At 46.2% G+C, this 17226-nt stretch overlaps 1 protein-coding gene across 42 annotated transcripts in view; it reads left to right on the plus strand.

Annotated features, from left to right (window-relative positions):
- Nucleotides 1-17226, plus strand: part of EPB41 (erythrocyte membrane protein band 4.1) — a 96383-nt gene that overhangs the window by 66077 nt on the left and 13080 nt on the right. For 8 of the 42 annotated variants that reach the window (XM_075173647.1, XM_075173652.1, XM_075173658.1 and 5 more), the window contains 5 exons: nucleotides 1213-1424; nucleotides 3179-3235; nucleotides 3358-3402; nucleotides 4242-4304; nucleotides 7178-7357. In XM_075173647.1, the coding sequence (XP_075029748.1) occupies nucleotides 1213-1424; nucleotides 3179-3235; nucleotides 3358-3402; nucleotides 4242-4304; nucleotides 7178-7357 (557 nt within the window). The remainder of the gene's footprint in view (nucleotides 1-1212; nucleotides 1425-3178; nucleotides 3236-3357; nucleotides 3403-4241; nucleotides 4305-7177; nucleotides 7358-17226) is intronic. The other 34 variants (XM_075173650.1, XM_075173660.1, XM_075173656.1 and 31 more) reach the window with 9 other exon arrangements.

The raw sequence follows: 17226 nt of genomic DNA on the forward strand, positions 1-17226 counted from the left end.
TGTTTTTGGCCACGTGGATACTTTGTTCTGCACACCTTTCATACACACAGATGAGATCAGTTATCTTTTCAGTGGAACAGGAATTCTTACTAAGGAGTTAATTAAAATGACAAGTTCTTTTTTAATGCTGAATTTTCTAGTGTCTTTGACGAGCTGGATGGACTCTAGTAACCCAGTGCTGGCTGGGATGAGTGACGCAGTGTGACCCTTGCTGCATAAACTGTGATTTTTGGAATATGAGACCATGTCAAAGGAATTATTTCAGGTGACCAGGTATATTTTTAGTGGAACGGCCATAAAAACCAACATCAGGAGAGCTAAATACTTATTGTGTCTATAGGTACACGCAGTGAATTAACTGGGGCTTTCCTTGTCGCACAATATTGGCTTGAATATTTTGGAGGTGTCAGGCTTTTCAGGGATTGGGAGCTGTCTGGGAAATCAGGAATCGAAGGAAAGAGTAGGCGGTTGGTTTTGTGTGTACCTAGTGCTTGTATTTAAGACTGTCATCCTTCTCTGGAAAGATGATTTTTTGGCAGCATGCTGTTCATTTCTGCACTGGCACTGATCTGGAGATGCTGGGTATCTTCTCGCAGCGGTGCCTTGGGCTGCAGCAGGAGATACCCATCTCGGACACGCAGCCTCAGCCTGCTTTGAAACCCACCTGGAAGTTGCTGTACAGTTTTATGGAGCAATGCTTGTTGATTTTTTTTTTGTTGTTGTTGGAATTGCTGAAAAGGTTGGGGAGATGGGGGAAAACCATTGTTGCTCTTCCAGAAACCATCCGTTTCTGGTTGAGGAGATGCCAATGAGTCAAGAACTCACCACAGCTATCAGTGTTTCTATTTTAACGGCTGCGTTGGGATGGACTTCTGTGTCTGTTGTGTGTGAAGGACCCAGAAACCAGTGTCAAAAATCTATTTGCCTTTCTGGTGTGGCTTCTCTGCAGAGTGCAAGCTTGCTTTTTGTAAACCATCTGTTGTGGGGTTTTATTTTATTTTATTTAAACCATAAGGAAAATAATCACAACTTTCCCGTACTAAATGCACAAGCTGCTTTGCTCAACATCTTTCTTTCTTTTCCCTTTTTTTCCTCCTCCTCCCCCCTTTCTTTTTAAACGACAGCACTGTAATTTGGAAAGACTTTGCCTGGTGCTTTAGAATCGTTGCCCGCTCTGAGCCCTGTCCCTGTCTCTCTCTCCCCCATCCTCAGCAGTGGCCGTGATAACCCCCGAGAGGAGTCCCCGTCCCACCTCTGCCCCGGCCATCGCTCAGAGCCACGCTGCAGAACCAGTCCCAGCTAAGCCCGACGCGAAGGACGTGGTCGCTGCCTCTAAAGTAGAAAAGGAAGCGGCGAAACCCGACGTGAGGCGTGAAGAAATCCCACCGGAGAAAGCCAAGCCGCAGCCCGCCGATGCGTCAAAGGTATGCCAGACCGGAGTCTCTTTGGAAGGGGCTCCGCTGGTTCCGGGCTGGAGCATCGGCTCTAGGAGCCGTCCCAGAGCAGCAGCTCTGAGCACCTTCTGTGCGGGGGTTTATTCCTCGCCCAGGGGGGTCTGGGTCCCAGGGAAATCCCAGCCCGGACCCTCCGAGGGCAAGGAAGGAGGAGGTCCGTGGCGGCTGGGTTTTGGTGGTTGCAGTCAAACTAAATGCCAACTTACTGATACATGGTTCAAAAAGCTGGCAAGAACTGCAGAGAAGTTCATGGTAATTGAATTTGGAGCTCGCCCATTGCTGTCTCTGCTGATTCCTGGTATGACAGCAGCAGCAATTCCAGAGAAATCAGTGATACGGATCTGGTCTGCAGCCCGGCGTCCGAATGCAAATGTTTTTTACGTTGATAGGCTTTCTCTGGGAGAGCTGTTAATGTGTTTCTGCAAACTGGACTAAAACTTTAGTTGTGAATGGCACTGTTGAGACCTTGGGGGGTGTATTGTTTAAATGAAATTTTTTTAAACATTCTTTGAACTTTTTGCAAACGTCTGAGACCTCTGCTGATGTTGATCTGTGTATATTTTTCTCGTAAGTGAAAATAACGTGAAAAATTATTGTTCTTATTACAGCGTCCTTAATATTCTGCAAATCTTATTGACTGAAACCTCCCAGTGTTGCAGCAGGGGCGCGTGCCTCGAGATACAATTTGCGCGTTACCCTGAGTATTCAGCTGTTCTCAGCGTTACTGGAGCCACGTTTTTGCTATAACATGTCACGCAGTGGGTCTTGCGTGACATACTCCAGGGGAGATCGCTGTTAATTAAGGTTGGGAGATGGAGGGGAAGGAAGGACAGTTGCTGTGTGACCTGTAATTTTTTAAACGAAAATGCTGAAGGGATCTTCAGGATGGCACTTTGGAGCGTGCGTCGTGGCACGTGGTTCCTGTAACGCTGGTCCTGCACGGCTGCTCACCCTCCCTAGCATTCAACTGAGAATAAGTAGTTTTTATTCATCCCATCTCACTTATTACAGAGTTTTTTTCCTAAATGCTTAAACACTGGATTTTTTTTTTTCTTTAAATGTAGATGTGGGAGGAAATTGTGGATTTGAACGTGCCAAATTTACCCTGTTTCTCAAATACAGCTGCATCGTTTCTTTTAACACCCACTGATGCTTTTGTCTTCAGAGTATTTGACAATCCAGTTTCCCTAAAATACTTTCCTTAAAGTGTTAAGACAATCTTGGCTCTCTACTTACGGACAGTAAAGAACTTAATTGGTGATGTTAGGCTTGGTTTTGTAAATCGGCCTCTTCTTGCTGACTCTCTGAACATAATACCTGCGCATAACAAATAACTTTCTGTTTTTGAGAAGGTCCGTGTTAATTTGAGCGTGTTGCTTTTGGTAAGGATTTCACTGGGAGATCCAGCTGCAAATGAAATTTGAAAAGATTGCCTGACAAAGCTAATGCAAGTGGGAAGCCTGTCTTCAGAAGCACTGGAGAGCGCTGGGTTCAAATGCGAATAATTCTCAACCTGAAGGAATTATTGTCACGTGCTGTGAACTAACAGACTGGCGGAGAGCTGCGGTGTCATTAACTCTTTCCGGAGGACTGCATGTTGGTTTTTGCATGTTCACCCAGCATTTCAAAACCAACTTTATGCAGCTGTGTTTTGAAACTAAATGGTCTCTTGAAACAAGTCTACTAACAAGAAATGTTTTTACCAATTTATTTCTTAAATGTAGGTGAGGAAAACGCACATTGAGGTCACAGTACCCACCACGAATGGTGACCAGCCCCAGGTTTGTGCTAATAATTCAGTTAGGTTGCTCACATTTTTTTTTTTTTTAAGGTTAAACAGTGAGGTTCAGCACAGTTAAATGAACCAACAACTTTTTTTTTTTTTTTTATCACTGCCCAACAGCAGCAGCCTGCAGAAAAAGAGGAAGAACTGATAAGAATGAGGAAGGTTAGCCATTTTCCACTTTCACCAAACAAATTTGCCATATCATTCATGCATCTGTGACCTGTTTAAAAAGACAGTGCTCCAATTTCTTCATGTGCTTTGGGTTGGGTTTTTGGTGTGGTTTTTTTTTTAAACTGCAACTATCAAATATTTTATTTTAAAATGGATAGGTTTTTGTCCCATAGACAGTCTGATTGCTAAAATTATGCATGTTGAATGTTCGAGAGAAACACACTTCATTTGATTTATAAAATTTATCTTCTCTGTCACAAATTTAGTTAGAAACCAAAGAAAACTGTATAGCGTGCATTCCAGGAAATGCAAAGGAAAAAAAAAAAGGAAAAAAGAAGTGTAATGCTTTTTTGTACTGCTTGAGCATTAGGGGACATATCCGAGATGGGAAAGGTGGTTAAGGCGTAGTTACTGTGCACTGAGACCTTGTAAAAGTTACACCAGGCAGTGCAGCCGCGGGCATCTCTATCAGCAATATGAACTTTGTGCAAGGCTTCCACAGAAAAGTGGTGAACTGTCTCTTTGTGGCGAGCGATATGAATCAAGGCGAAAGCCGATGAACCCCTGGGAGCTGTCTCTTTAAAGGACTCATTGCATTTCCCCATTCTCCATGAGCCAGAACCCCCATTTCCCGGTGGTGGCCCCACGCCGGCGTCCCTGCGGCTGGGTCCCCACCCCACACTGGCACAGCGCTGCGCTCCCAACCTTGAGTTAACTTTTTTAATTTGCCAATTTGTCAATCCCGCAAAAAAACAACATTTTAATTTTTTGTGCTTTTCTTTTTTTTTTTTTTTTTTGTTTTGTTTCCCCCTTTTCTTTCATTTTCACAGAAAAGATCAAAGAGGCTAGATGGTGAAAACATTTATATCAGGCATAGCAATTTAATGTTGGAGGTTTGTATGAACTTGAAGCTTTTTTCAGTTGCGTTTGCCTAGACCTTCTGCATCTGCGCTGAACTTTTTTCTTCCTCTTCTGCCGCTGCCTTTGTTTTTGCATGCTGTTGCATGAAAGACCTTTTGGTTTGTTTTTTTTTTTTTTAAAAAATACGCTTTTGCATGGTGACGGTAAACATGACGATGTGCAGGCATTCTTCCTTCTACCTCTTCTGACTTTCATTCTCTCATACTTACCCAAAATATATGATTGGCAGAGCTGCGTGCTCAGGTCTGCTCTTGGACCCGCTGGGTGCTCACAGTGGCGTGAATCGTGGCAGGGGGCTCATGGACAAGTTTCTCCTTGCTTAAAAGAAGTTGTTTTCCTGGGGGAAAAGACAAAAATGCAAAATTCAGGATAAGCTGCAGGTGAAATTGTCACCTCCGGGGCGTTCAGGCCACCGCGATGTCCGCCTTGCTTCAGACAGGAGCAAGTTCTCCTTTCGGACGTTGCTGCCGGCGTTGCAGCGATGTTTGCGACGTTGCAATCCTCCTCCCGCCGCTCGCTTGCCTTGCAGCATCTTTAACGCTCCCCCGGGCCCCATCCTGCATCGGCACCAGGTCCCCTCGGAGCTGATGCGGGGGCTCGATGGCCGTGGGTGGCTTGTGAGCAGGCGAGAAGCCATTTCACCCCTCCGCCTACAGCTGTTCCCTGCGGCTTTGGGAGCCCTTCACGCTTGGTTTCGCCCAAGCACGGTCTCAGAACAGACCATGCCGATCATATATTTTTGTTTTTTTAATACACTGTGTTACGGAAGACGTTTTGTGGCTTCTGATACTCTGTGTTCTGTGTTTCTACTCAAAATTGCAGCACCAGCAGCTGGTAGGGTTTCCCTGTTGGTATCTCTTGCAAGTGAAGTGTACTAACTGCCTTCTCCTAATCTGAATTTTAAAAGTTTTGCAGCTTTTGGGTGGTTTTTTTTTTAAGTTTGGGTTGTTTTTTTTTTTTTTTGGACTGCTAACAACTTAAGCTTTCGGCCACGAGTGAAGGGTCTGCGGCACGATGGGCAGGGTTCGGCCGCCGCCGGAGCACTGCGAAGACTGTGCCTGTCGCTTTCTTCCACCCAACTCGAGCATCTCCATCTCCCCAACCCCAAACAGAGCTTTTTCATTGCTTCTAAACCCCTTTTTCCTGTTAGTGCAATACTTGGCTCTGGCACCCAGCCCCTTCTCCAGCCCTGCTGCCCTCCCCACCGGTTCTGTTGCAGGTGCTCCAGCCCTCCCCTAGAAAAGGGCTGACCCCAGCAGCTCACCCCCTTTATTCTTTTTTTTTTTTTTTTTAATCCATGCATTTGACAGATCAGATGTTTTTCCAGCAGACCTCATACTCCCGAAGCTGCTGCTTGATTTTATTGAACGCCTTTTATCGCTCCGTGCTCGATAACCCACGCTCCGCGTTCTTACAAAAAGGGCAAAACAGGAGGAAAAGCCTTAACGCTTAGCGAGCCCGGTCCTCCAGATGCTTTCCAGACCCGCTGTGGCTCCACGTAGCTCCTCGTGGCTTTAGCTTCTCTGCAAACCCTCCCAGGACCAGCTCTCGCGCAGTGGCGGATAGCCAAGGTGGTCTTTCTCTCTTCTCTAAACCAGGAGCAACTGTAGGGCTCCTGGACCCGGGCAGGGCTTTACCCTCAGCAGACTTCTGTGTGCTTTTTTTTTTTTCCTAACTAGCAGGCACTTGCCTTGTGCTTTCATCCAGGACAGATGCCAAAACTGGTTTTTCCCCCCCCCCCAGAACCATGCCAAATGTTGTTAATGGGGCATTTGGGGCTGTAGCCCTGCGGAGGGAGGGTGGTGTGTCCTGGGTGCGCTGCAGGGACGCCGATATTGGGGGGCAAACCCTCCTTTCGGGATGCATTTGCTCTCCCATCTTCTAAAATCGATGGGCCGAGTACCAACGGAAAGCACAAAAATAGTGAAATTTCCCAGTGATGCTTTTACTGACCTTAATTTCCCCCTTTCTAACGGGTGAGGCTTGCTGCTTTTTGGCACTGTCCAAAAAAATTGCTGTTTGGCTTATGCCTATTTTATGCAAAAGCTTTGTTTTCAACAAACTCTGGTTTGCTTGCAAGGAAAAACTATTTTTAAACAAGTTGAAGAGAGCTGACTTGCCTTGAAGTCTGTGCGTTTATGCTGTTAACTGGCATCACAGAGTAGAAATCTGGCTTTTTCCAGATGAAGTATTTTAGCAGGAGTTTCTTGATTAATCCGGCATAAAGTAAATTCTCAGTTTGATTTTTAAAGGGCTGTCATCTCATCTTCATTTCAGAAGTCTAAAACCTCCTGTGGTAGCTCCTGGAGGGATGAGATGAGAGGCGGGGGGAAAAAGTAATGGGGGTGTTCTGGGACCAAAGATAATTCCTGGTAGGATGAAAGAGAAATAGGTATGAAGAGAATAAATAAAATTGGGAAAATATTTTCTTAAACAGTAACTACATTTATACCATGAATATTCAGGCTAACAGAGGGTAAAGAAAGCAAACCCACCCAATTTAAAGGCACTAAATTAAATAACCCGAACAAAGATATTATTGCAATTTTTAAAAATCCCATATGGGGAAAACCCCTGAGCTGTCATCTCTTTTGGTGTTGCTTGAGATGAACCGATGGCACGTCCCGCTCCTGGAGGAGACCCCGCTCCGTGCCGATTGCAGTTTATCCCAATTAATACAAGAGGAAAGAGGAGAGAGGACGTTCCCTTTGTGTGTTTGCAGTGTGAGCCCAAGTGATGGAAGTCGGCAACACCTCTGCTGAGCGCAGCTTTGCTATGCGGCAGCGTAGGCAATCGCAGGTGTCGTCTCCGTGTCGCTTCATTTATCTTGTCCTTTTACTAATAGGATCTAGATAAGACCCAAGAAGAAATAAAGAAGCATCACGCCAACATCAGTGAGTTGAAGAAGAACTTTATGGAGTCCGTCCCGGAGCCTCGGCCGAGTGAATGGGACAAACGTTTGTCCACTCACTCCCCTTTCCGAACCCTCAACGTCAACGGGCAGATTCCCACGGGAGCGGATGGAGTGAGTACCTCGGCGGCGTGGGGGGGGTCAGTGCAGAGCAGTGTGCGACTTCCAAGGGACAGCTTTGCAACCTAGGATTGAGCCCCAGCTCCCCTTAGGGTTTGGTTATATTGAATTTTAATAGTTAATATTGACTTTTAACATGTATAATGGTCTCAGAGAATTGATGCTTTAGTTGTAGTATCATCAAAATACGATTTTTTTTGGTAGAAAAGAATGTAGGGATTCTTCACCTGGTTTTGGTGCTGCTTTTCCTAGCGTTGCTTTCATCTCTGATGCTAGAGTATACTTCCCATGGCTCTTTTGGGGACTGGCTTATTCCTGGTGCCAGGGAATAGGTCTCCCCAAAATGTGGGAAAAAAACCCCCAAAACCCTAAATTGAAGGGAATTAATTCAGAGATAACATTGCAGGTAACCTAGTGCAGAAGCACTAGGATGGTATCAATGTTCAAGTCACTTTATTGTCCAGTTAATCCAGTATGTCATGGGGTTCAGTCTTGCATTAGGATCTGCAGGTGCTGATCTGCTGTGGAGGCTTCGAGAAGACTCCTCAGGTGCTACAGCAGGGCTGTTCATACGGGATGGAAATCTTTCTCCTTGCAGGAGCAGTGTCTGTATGTTAGTGGCCATACACAATTCTCAGTCTCCCTGCTAATGTCCTTAAAAAAGGTAATTTTTCGAAGAAACGGAGTTGGAGCAGCAGAGATCTGTCTGCCAACTAGTTTCTTCTTGGATAACAGAGAGCTTTAATATTGGTGTTACCTAGCTCAGATTTGAAGCTCGTGAGTAAAACTCTAGCAGGTAATGAGTCTCTTTAATAATAAATGCGATTTTTCATTACAACTGAAAAATTGCACCCTGGCTGCAGTGGCGCAGTCGTAGACTCTCTCCTGGTTTAAGCCCGCAGCGCTGCAGATAAGCTTGCATTTCATCTTCAAACCATTGCAAGGGAGACTTTTTAAACAGAAATAATCTTGCAGTGGAGGGAGGGTTATCACAACAGGTACAAGGGGTCTTAACGGCCAAGTTCACTACAGGCTCCTCAAAGCATAGAGAAAAGCCATGACAAGTATAGGGCTTTTTTTCCCTGCTGGAAAAACAAAACCTCCAAAATGAACTAATGAGGGTTGATCGTTATCCTTGGAATTACCGTGTTTAAGTCCACAGATGGACTTTCCTCTTTGGTTGCTGGGTCTCAGTGTGAATTCTGCAGGAATGTGGGCAGCAGAGCGGTGCAGAGCTCTGCCCACGGTGCCACGTGGTTTACGGATGTGCGGGTGGGATAGAGCAGGGGCTCTCAAGCTCCACAACCACAGTTCAGGAATGATATTCTTGGTTATTACGAAGAATTTCTTGCATGGTGACCGCATTGTGAGGTCTTGGGGGGCTGCTGTTCACGATAACTGGATGCTGTGGGCTTTCCCCATCTAAGGCTGCAGTGGTCCACAGCGACGTGAGGGTTGGTGGCAGCCCTGGATTTGCATTTCTGGAAATTCCCTCTTAATCTGATCCTCTCTGAAGTGGTCTTGCTCTGAGGTGAACTTCCAGAAATGCATCTTCGAGAGGCACCTACCGGCGCGGATGCCTTCCTTCCCCCGCCCATGTTTAAGGATGGTAAATCACGATGCAAAGCAATCCGCTTTCTCCTGTTCATGGTGGTATCTTCACCCTGCTGTAGTGGCCAAAGGGTATTCTGCCAGGGGCTGCTTTTCTGCTGTTCCTATATGTTTTATTTCAAGACAACTGAACCTTAACACGCTTTGTGTGTCCAGGTCAAGAAAGTCACTGTCCTATCTTCTGAGAGACAGGTTGGTGGGCTTGAGGTAAAGCTGCTGTTTTGATATGTGCTTCTGAACCAGACTTTTGCTATTGCAATGGCACCAAGCAAAAACTCAACAGCAGCTGCTGGATAACATTTTTTTCTTTTGGCTACATGAAGTAGTTTCATAACTCACACCGAGAGGACTTTTGCACTGCTGCAGCTTTTGCAGCTTTCAATTTTGCTTATTTTGGTGCATGGCTGGTTCGAAAAAGCTGCATGAAAGATATAACCGTGTATTCGGAGAGAAAAGCAATTATGAAAGTTTAACTGTACCCTGTTCTTTTTATGTTGTCTTTCTTTCTGTTTTTTGTTTTAATGATCACGTTACTCTTGCATTTTATATTTTCTTTTGCTGCCCAGTCTCCCAGCTACTTTCTCCCCAATACTCATCACTTAGGGGTGTGCAAAGAACCAGTCCCAAAATACCGCACTGATCAAAGGAGGCTAGCTCAACTGAGAGAGCTTAGAGCCAAGTTTTTCCTCTCCTAGGTGCACTTGGGTTTGACCAGGTCTGGCAAAACTAAAGGGATGGAGAGTTACTGAACAGCAACATTTCCCACGATCTTTTCTTTCGTCACCGAAAGCGCTAGAGCCCTTGCATGATCCTACGTGATGATTTGCTCATTCTGGTTTTTTACGTTCTTTAAACTCCAGAAACAAAAGTGCTAAAATGCGGAGCAAAATTTAAGGAGTTTGCAACACTCCCACTGCCATCCTGCCTGTTCCACGCTCAGGATTTCTAAGATGTAACAATTTTTCACTTGTTCCAGTAGAATTTTCCAAACAATTGAAATTTTGATACTGTCGTGAGAACTTTGAAAAAGCATTTTGTATCTGCACTGCAGCTGGATGTTCAGTGATATTTAAGAAACGCTATTTTTTAAGGGCACTGTTGATTAGGAAGCTGTCAGAGACCACATTTTGTACTATGCCATTTCTATTTCTAATGCCTCGAACTTTTTTCTCAACCGTTCCAATTCCAAAACACTTCCGTAGGTTTTGAGCATAGGCTTTTCTGGGAGGGCAGGCGCAAAACACGCGTGATCACGGTCCAGAGGTTTGTGACAAACCACACGTGATCCTGATCCAGATGTTCCCGAGCTCTGCAGAGAGGACTAGCTTTTGTAGCTCTAAGGCTGGTGTGACCCAAGCCACCAGCGGCTCTGCTCTCCAGGGCAGTTTATGTTGAGAGAAGGCTGTCCTAACGCTTTGCACACCTCCAAGTACCATTTTGGGCACTTTCCATCTGTCATTTTTGTTCATCTCTCTCTGTCTTTCTTGATCTTCTACCACGAAAGCAGACACAGGAACGTCCTCTGTTAGTACAGGATGAAGACAAACTAAAAAAGCAGGAGATACCTACTGAGACAGCCTTTCCCCGGCAAGCAAGTGAAGAAACTCTTCCAAAGGTTTCTATTCCAATTCCTGAAGAGCAGAAATCACTCAAAAAGTGTCAGCTGTACTCTAGCATTTTTCCTTCTCCACGTATTCCCTTTATGATGTCCTTTCTCCTGGTCGTAGCACTGACTGTTTGGTGGCTGCTCTTTCTCTGAGTGGCAACAGGGTCGTGTTGAAACCTCAAGACCAAAGCTCCTGAATTTCTTGGCCGTAGCCTCTGCTGCATCTTCCTTGTCCTGGTCTTCCCTCTCTCCGTGGTTCGCTGTCCCGGGGAGGGACACCCCGCCACCGTCGTGTTAATCCCGCTGTGTGTCGTCGTGTAGCTGTGATCCGGGACCTGGCAGGAGTGGTCATGGATTGCCAGGTCCATTCTGAAGTTTCCTAGTGTGCAAAAGCAAATTCTCCGAACCGTGCTCCCGATTGCTGTAAGAGGGCAGTCGGGGAGCGTAAATACGTGGGAGGAGACGTTTGCTTCTTCAGCCCCTGTAGACTTCACGTAGGAATTCCGAAGACTTGCTTTGAAGCTTGTTGTTTTAAATGTAAGATGTTCACAGGCTGGAGAACATTGGCTACTGATCCAAAAGAGGCTTTACAGCAATCTGCTGAATCTAATCCATAACCACTCCTTTTCTAGGAAACTAAGGTTGGCATTTAAATAAAAAGTGTTGGTTATCAATGCTGCTGTTAGTGTTAACTTAGAGACAGGGACGGGCAACTTTTCATTTTCCCAGTGGGGGAAGCCTTTTGCAAAGCATCGCAGCTTCTCTCTCCCCTCTCTATTCTCATTTCCGAGAAAACACATCGTGTTATAGGAGAAAACCCATTGCAAGGAAATACGTATTGTAAACATAGATGAATCATTTTTCTGAATCTGGTGGTCTTGGTGTGCACTTCAGATGTGTTTTTCTTTTAATTTGTGTTGAACTAACTGACGCATGTTTGCTTAGGTCACAGGAATGGAGTAACCTGCTGTTAGGTACGTCTCCTCTGTTAGCATGTTGACTTTACCACATCAGGACACACTTCTAATGTTAAAGCCATTGATTGTTTTGACTTCTCGAACGAAACCGTTGCATGCCGCTTGTTGTTTATTGCCTACAAATGTAAATGTCTGGATGAGGCTCACGTCGATCCGAGTTACCCTGCTTGAGCTGCGTAGGCTCCAAGTTGAGTTGCCCAGCTGGGCTGAGCAGAACTGGTTTGTGAGCTGGAGGGAAGGTGGGACTTTGTGTCTACGGGGTTTCTTTTCTGTATATAGTAATTATGAGACTGAGCTGAGCCAACCGCTTCTCCTTTCGACAGTAATGTGCTTTCTGTTGCTTTCTCTGGAGGATTGGTGTAGACACGATTACTTCTACAACAGCCACCAGTGCCATCAGTGTTGGCAGCTGCTCCAGCAGCACAGAAGAGAAAGGAGTAGACCTTTATTACAGGGACTAAACTGTGTGAATATATATAAATACATGTATTTATAACCCTTTATAGATCTGTAGCTGTGTGAACAGTGTTATTTAGGAAGCTAGCAGATAAAGCTTGCAGGAAAAAGACATAAGGCAAATATGGCATGTGCTGTCTGATCTGAAGGACCGTGGTGTGTCACGGACCGTTCGAGCCGCCTCTCTTGCTCTCAGTGTGCAGGTTGAGGCTCTCGATGCTCTCAGAAACTTAGGTTGCTAGTGAAACCCTTTGTTTTAATCTCCCAGGAATCTTTCCGATTACTCTTGTAACCTGCTCCGATTAGTTCACCGGTTTGTGCCTTTAGGAGTTTGTTTTGTGAGGATGCTGATTTTTCATTGGAAAGTATTCTTCCCTTTTTAAGACACTGCCTTTTAATACACAGTCTTCCTCTTTCGGTGGTTGGAAGCGTAGAAGTCACTGGCTGGTTGTACGGGCGTACGGTGGTGCGAAGGAGAGCTGTCGGCAGCGCAGGGCTGCTCGGCGGGCTGCGTGCCTGCCGCGCTCGGAGCGCGCCTTGGGATGCCCGTGAACTCTGCTGAGCTCGGCGTGAAGTTTAGGAAGATTATCTGGAGAAGGTGGGCCCTGGAGAGGAGAGGTGGGAGAGGTGGGGAAGGATGCTGAGGTGCCACGTGCTGTTGCAGAAGACGCAGGATTCTGGCTGGGATTCCCTGCCTGAATCTCCTTCCCGAAATTGGAACAGACGCGATGAAAAACAGGGATTGTTCGTTCTCCCCAAGCTGGCGTGGAGAGGGAAGGGACAGGAATTGTTCGGATCTCTCCCTGTCCGTTTTCTGTCCGTATTTCCTGGAGAAGAGCAGCTTAAATGCACGCCTGCTTCCTTTGGAAAGCCGCCGCTCGGGTCAGCTGCCGTGCCGTGCGCTGAGCACTGTTGAGGTTGCTGCGTGCTGTCTTTCTGAACCGATGACAAGTACTTCGAAGCCATACCAGTGGCTTTCGCAAAGCCATGGTTTCTGTAGCCCTATCTACCATTTCCAAAGGACCTGAAGTCTAAAAGTCTTTGCCCAGAGCGATGTTTGAACATAGCGCTCAGGGTATCTTACCCCAGCGTGATGAGAGGTGCACTCTGTTGGTCGCTTAAACTCAATTCTTCAACTTCTTAGTTAAAACGGTCTCTCACTTTTTCTTTTTTAAATCTTGAGATAAGGCTGGTTATCATCAGCCAAAAAACTTTGAAACTTTACATTCTGAGAATGCTCAGGAACATTTTTGGGATTTATATAACAATTATCACTGCAGAGTATAAAGAAACTGAACAAATGCTTTATATTTCTACGGCAGTTTAGAAGCCAGTTATCTGGATTCATCCGGGTGGATATGATCTCTTCTGACAGAGAAAGCTCGTAGCTTATCAGGAACAGAAACCTCATCCAATCGACGCCGCAGTGATGTGCCCGCTGCGCTCCAGCCCCGTTGCCGGTCGCTCCTCTGCTTTTTTCCCCATTTGCTTGTAAGGCAAAGGGAGTTACAGACGTGCCCCGTGGCAATCCACGTAAGGTCCCGTTCCTGCACATTATATGTCCCGTTCCTGCACATTATATATCCCGTTCCTGCACATTATGTATCTCGTACCCATCGGTGCTGTGCTGGTTGATTCGTGCTTTCACCCTTTTCCCTTGAAGTCCGTGCGGGATGCGGCGCTGAAAGAAGGGATTTCGGGATGCCTGCTGTCGTACCCGTGCACAGGGAGAGTTGATTCGCTCTACCTTTGTTTTAAGGACAGAGGTCTCAGGGTTTTCCTAAAGGAACCAATGCGTGCTCCCTTTTTTCCTCAGGAACAAACTTGCTGCAAAGCACCGCAGCCCCCCCGGCCGCCTGCCCCGACACCATCGCTGACCCCGCGCGGTGGTGGGATTAACGCACCCCGTTCGTACGTGGCCGGTGCAATGCCAGTCTGGGGGTGATGGAGAACGGAATTATCCCTTCCAAAGGGAAGCTGGAAGTGCCTGCAGCACGTAACCTCATCCAGGCTGGCGTGAGAAATCCTCATTTTTCTATGTGATTTTTCAATTTTCTGCTGCAGAAAATGACATTTCAGTGACTCTGGCATGCCAGTGACGTAGCTACGGTAAGACTGCCAGCAGTTTTGACGTTAATTAGACTTTCCCAGTGTTTTGTGGTGTGGCCGCTCGGCTGCAGCGAGGCTCTTTGGTGCTCATGCGTGGGATCCAGTTAGCGGCTGTCGAGGCTTCGGCGTTTTCCATCGTGAAGTTGGTGGTTGGCTCTGTGCTTACTTTCTGAATCTTCTTACCCTGATATCACCTCTTCTGAACGCCAGATAAAACACAGAATAGTTTCTTGGTCTTTAGGAAAAGGTGGACATCAGTATTTTGAAGCAGCAAGTATGCCAGAGCCGATTGCTTGAAGCTCAGGTTCAGCTCTGAGGCTGCGTTAGGTATCGGGCTCTCTCCGTGATGATCATCGGTGATATTCGAGGTGTGCGTTACTGTAAAACAACATCCCTTTTTTCTTTTCCGTTATTAAAAGTGAACAGATAAATGAGGGTATGGTCTGCGTCTCCTGCCTGTGCTGCTTTGCCCCGTGGGTCTGTAGAAGATGAACTGAGGCAGGTCAGGTTAGGGCCGGGGGCTCAGCTGAGACCAGCTCTCCTCCCTTCTGCAGTAACTGGTGATGACCCTGCAGAGGACGTACTCGATATTTATCTCCTCTCCTGAAATAATGAGGAGAGGTGGATTTCCTCGGCGTGGCACCAAAGGAGTAGTTCGCCTTTACAGGAGCGAGGTTGGGCTGGCCGCGCTGCGTCCGTTCCGCGGGGCTCCGGGAAGGTTGCGGGCCGAGTGTTTCACTTCACGTAAGGGTCAGTGATTTGTCACTCTGAGAATTATTCCACTAGTTTACTGGGTTTTCTTTTTTCCTGAGTTGATGGCGCCTGTTCTGACTTACAGACTGAGGTAGGATGCTTTCTGGAAGAATTTAGCCCAAAGCAGGGTTACGGATTCATTTGGAAACTCTTTGGTCTGCACTTACCAGTGGGTGACACTGGACAGTGATGGTTTCTCTTGTGTCTCTGTTTGCGTCTGTCTTGGTTTGGGAAGCTGGAGGGAAGGACTAGCCCTGGTTTGTGCCACTTTGGGATCTTCTAACAGTGGTTCACGGTCATGTTGGATCAGTTTGTGGGGACTAAAAAAACTTTCTTTTTTACCTAAAATGCTCTCTTTCGGAACACTTTTTTGGTTTTGTATTTTTTCTCAGATTTTTCTTTGTAAATATGTACATTTATCATTAATAAATGTTATTGCAAATCAGATTCTTCTTTCCACTGCTTATTAACAAAAAAGGTATCTATGACCTCTGTTAACCACTTCCTCGGACTAACCCTCCGTATTGCCTTCCCCAGCCAGGAGCCATCACACCCCAGGTCGTTACCGGTTGCATTCAGGGTGCTGGGTCTGCGGGACGCTCTCTGGTGTGGGTTTCGTGCTCCTGGGGAGAGGGGAGACGTGAGGCTGCGGCTGCAAGCAATGCACACCCTCAAACTGGCCAGAATAATTTGATTGAAGATTAAATCCCCCTTGGTTTAAGAAAGGCTTTGTTTGCAGAGGGGTCAAAAGGTTCGGCCCTCTACCCAATACTTAATCTACCACTAACACGTTCTCCCTCTTCGCTTCGAGACTAATGGTAGGAAAAATCGTTTGCAGAAAGTTGTCCCGAGCGAGAGCAGAAGTGTGGCAGGTCCTGCGCAATGCAGCTGCGAGAGCCTCTGCCCTCCACGTTGTATTAATTTGAGGACAAAAATGCTCCGTTCTATTTTTGTAAGTGAAGAAACCACCTTCCTAATTAACCACCGCCTTTCTGCTTGGTAATACAATGCAAGCCTCTGGTTGAAGCAGCCTGAGGTTGTGTCTAGAGGCTGTATCAAGAGTCAGTCTTGATTTTAACTCCCAACTTTTCTTCTGTGAGATTATTTACTTCTGGATAAACTGTTTGGCGATCACAGGAAAGCAAATCTGGCTGCGATGGAGCAGCACGAGGCTTGTGCTGCTGCTCTCCTGGATGAGCCCTGGCATCGAGCAGGGCTGTAATTTGATTTACGAAATGAAGCAAGCGAAACGCAGCAGCACAAAAGCCGTGTCAGTTATAAACCCTGATGGATTCCCCACTCTTTTCACTTGCTGCTACGCTAAATCGGAGGCAGGGTTTGCAGTGCCCCTAGCAGCTTTTCCTCTGCAGAGGGAATTTGGAATAAGAAGTGCCCAGCTTTGTACCCCCCCGTCCAAGGGGACCTGCCCCACAAAAGGGATGGGGAGGGGATCAGGGTGGATGGGGAGAGGAAACGCTTCTGGAATCGTATTGCTCAGCAACCTTATTTTAATAACTGAAGTATTGATCTTGAGGTTGTTTCATGTTGCCAAATAGTTGATGCAGTGGATTGGAGGTGGCTGCTGTGCAATATCCTGGGATTCTTGTTCATGACAGCAGGTTAATCTTTTTAAGCTTGTAGCATGCTGTGTATTTTCTAGCCTTACCTTTTAACTTTGGTCAAATTCTCTTTATCCTTCTGTCGTCTGACTAGGCTGGTCAGGATATTGTGATCAGATCAACGGCAATTAAAAAATCAGCCCAAAAATGCAAATCCATAGGTAATGGCCATCATTTTCAAATGCCAGGGTTTGTTGAACAGCTTCTAAACTTTTTAACTTTTATCTTTAAGGCAAAGCAGCTCTATAAGGCATGGCAGGTATTGTAAAATAAGGATCTCTTGTTTTCTGCTTTATAATACTTTTTACCCAAGTGCTTTGACAGCGGTGAGATTGAGCATCATTTGATCTGGGAGTTCTCACTGGTGAGTGTGGTTTCGCTGCAAAAGCAACGTCGTCTACTTGTGCATCCGTAGACGGTCACACCGAGCCTGTTAGCTTATGTGGATACCTGTTCGGGGATAACCTAATAACACGCGCCAGCGTTAACGACTGCAATGCCATACGGAAAAAGAAGGGGACTGGGAAGTACTAAATGGCTGGAATTTATAGCATTTCATATGGTGGTTGTAGGGAGTTAACGTGCACTGTAATTTCACGTTTTTATCAATTTTTATCAAATATCTTTGGTATCTGACATCATTTTAGCACTCCTTAAGTTTCCCGCAGGATAGGAGTCTGGTTTGGGATGAAGATAATTGAATATTTCTGGGGAGAGAGGCAGCAACGTGCC

The sequence above is a fragment of the Calonectris borealis genome, chromosome 25 (genome assembly GCF_964195595.1).
Source record: "Calonectris borealis chromosome 25, bCalBor7.hap1.2, whole genome shotgun sequence".
In the NCBI taxonomy this organism is placed as follows: Eukaryota; Metazoa; Chordata; class Aves; order Procellariiformes; family Procellariidae; genus Calonectris; species Calonectris borealis.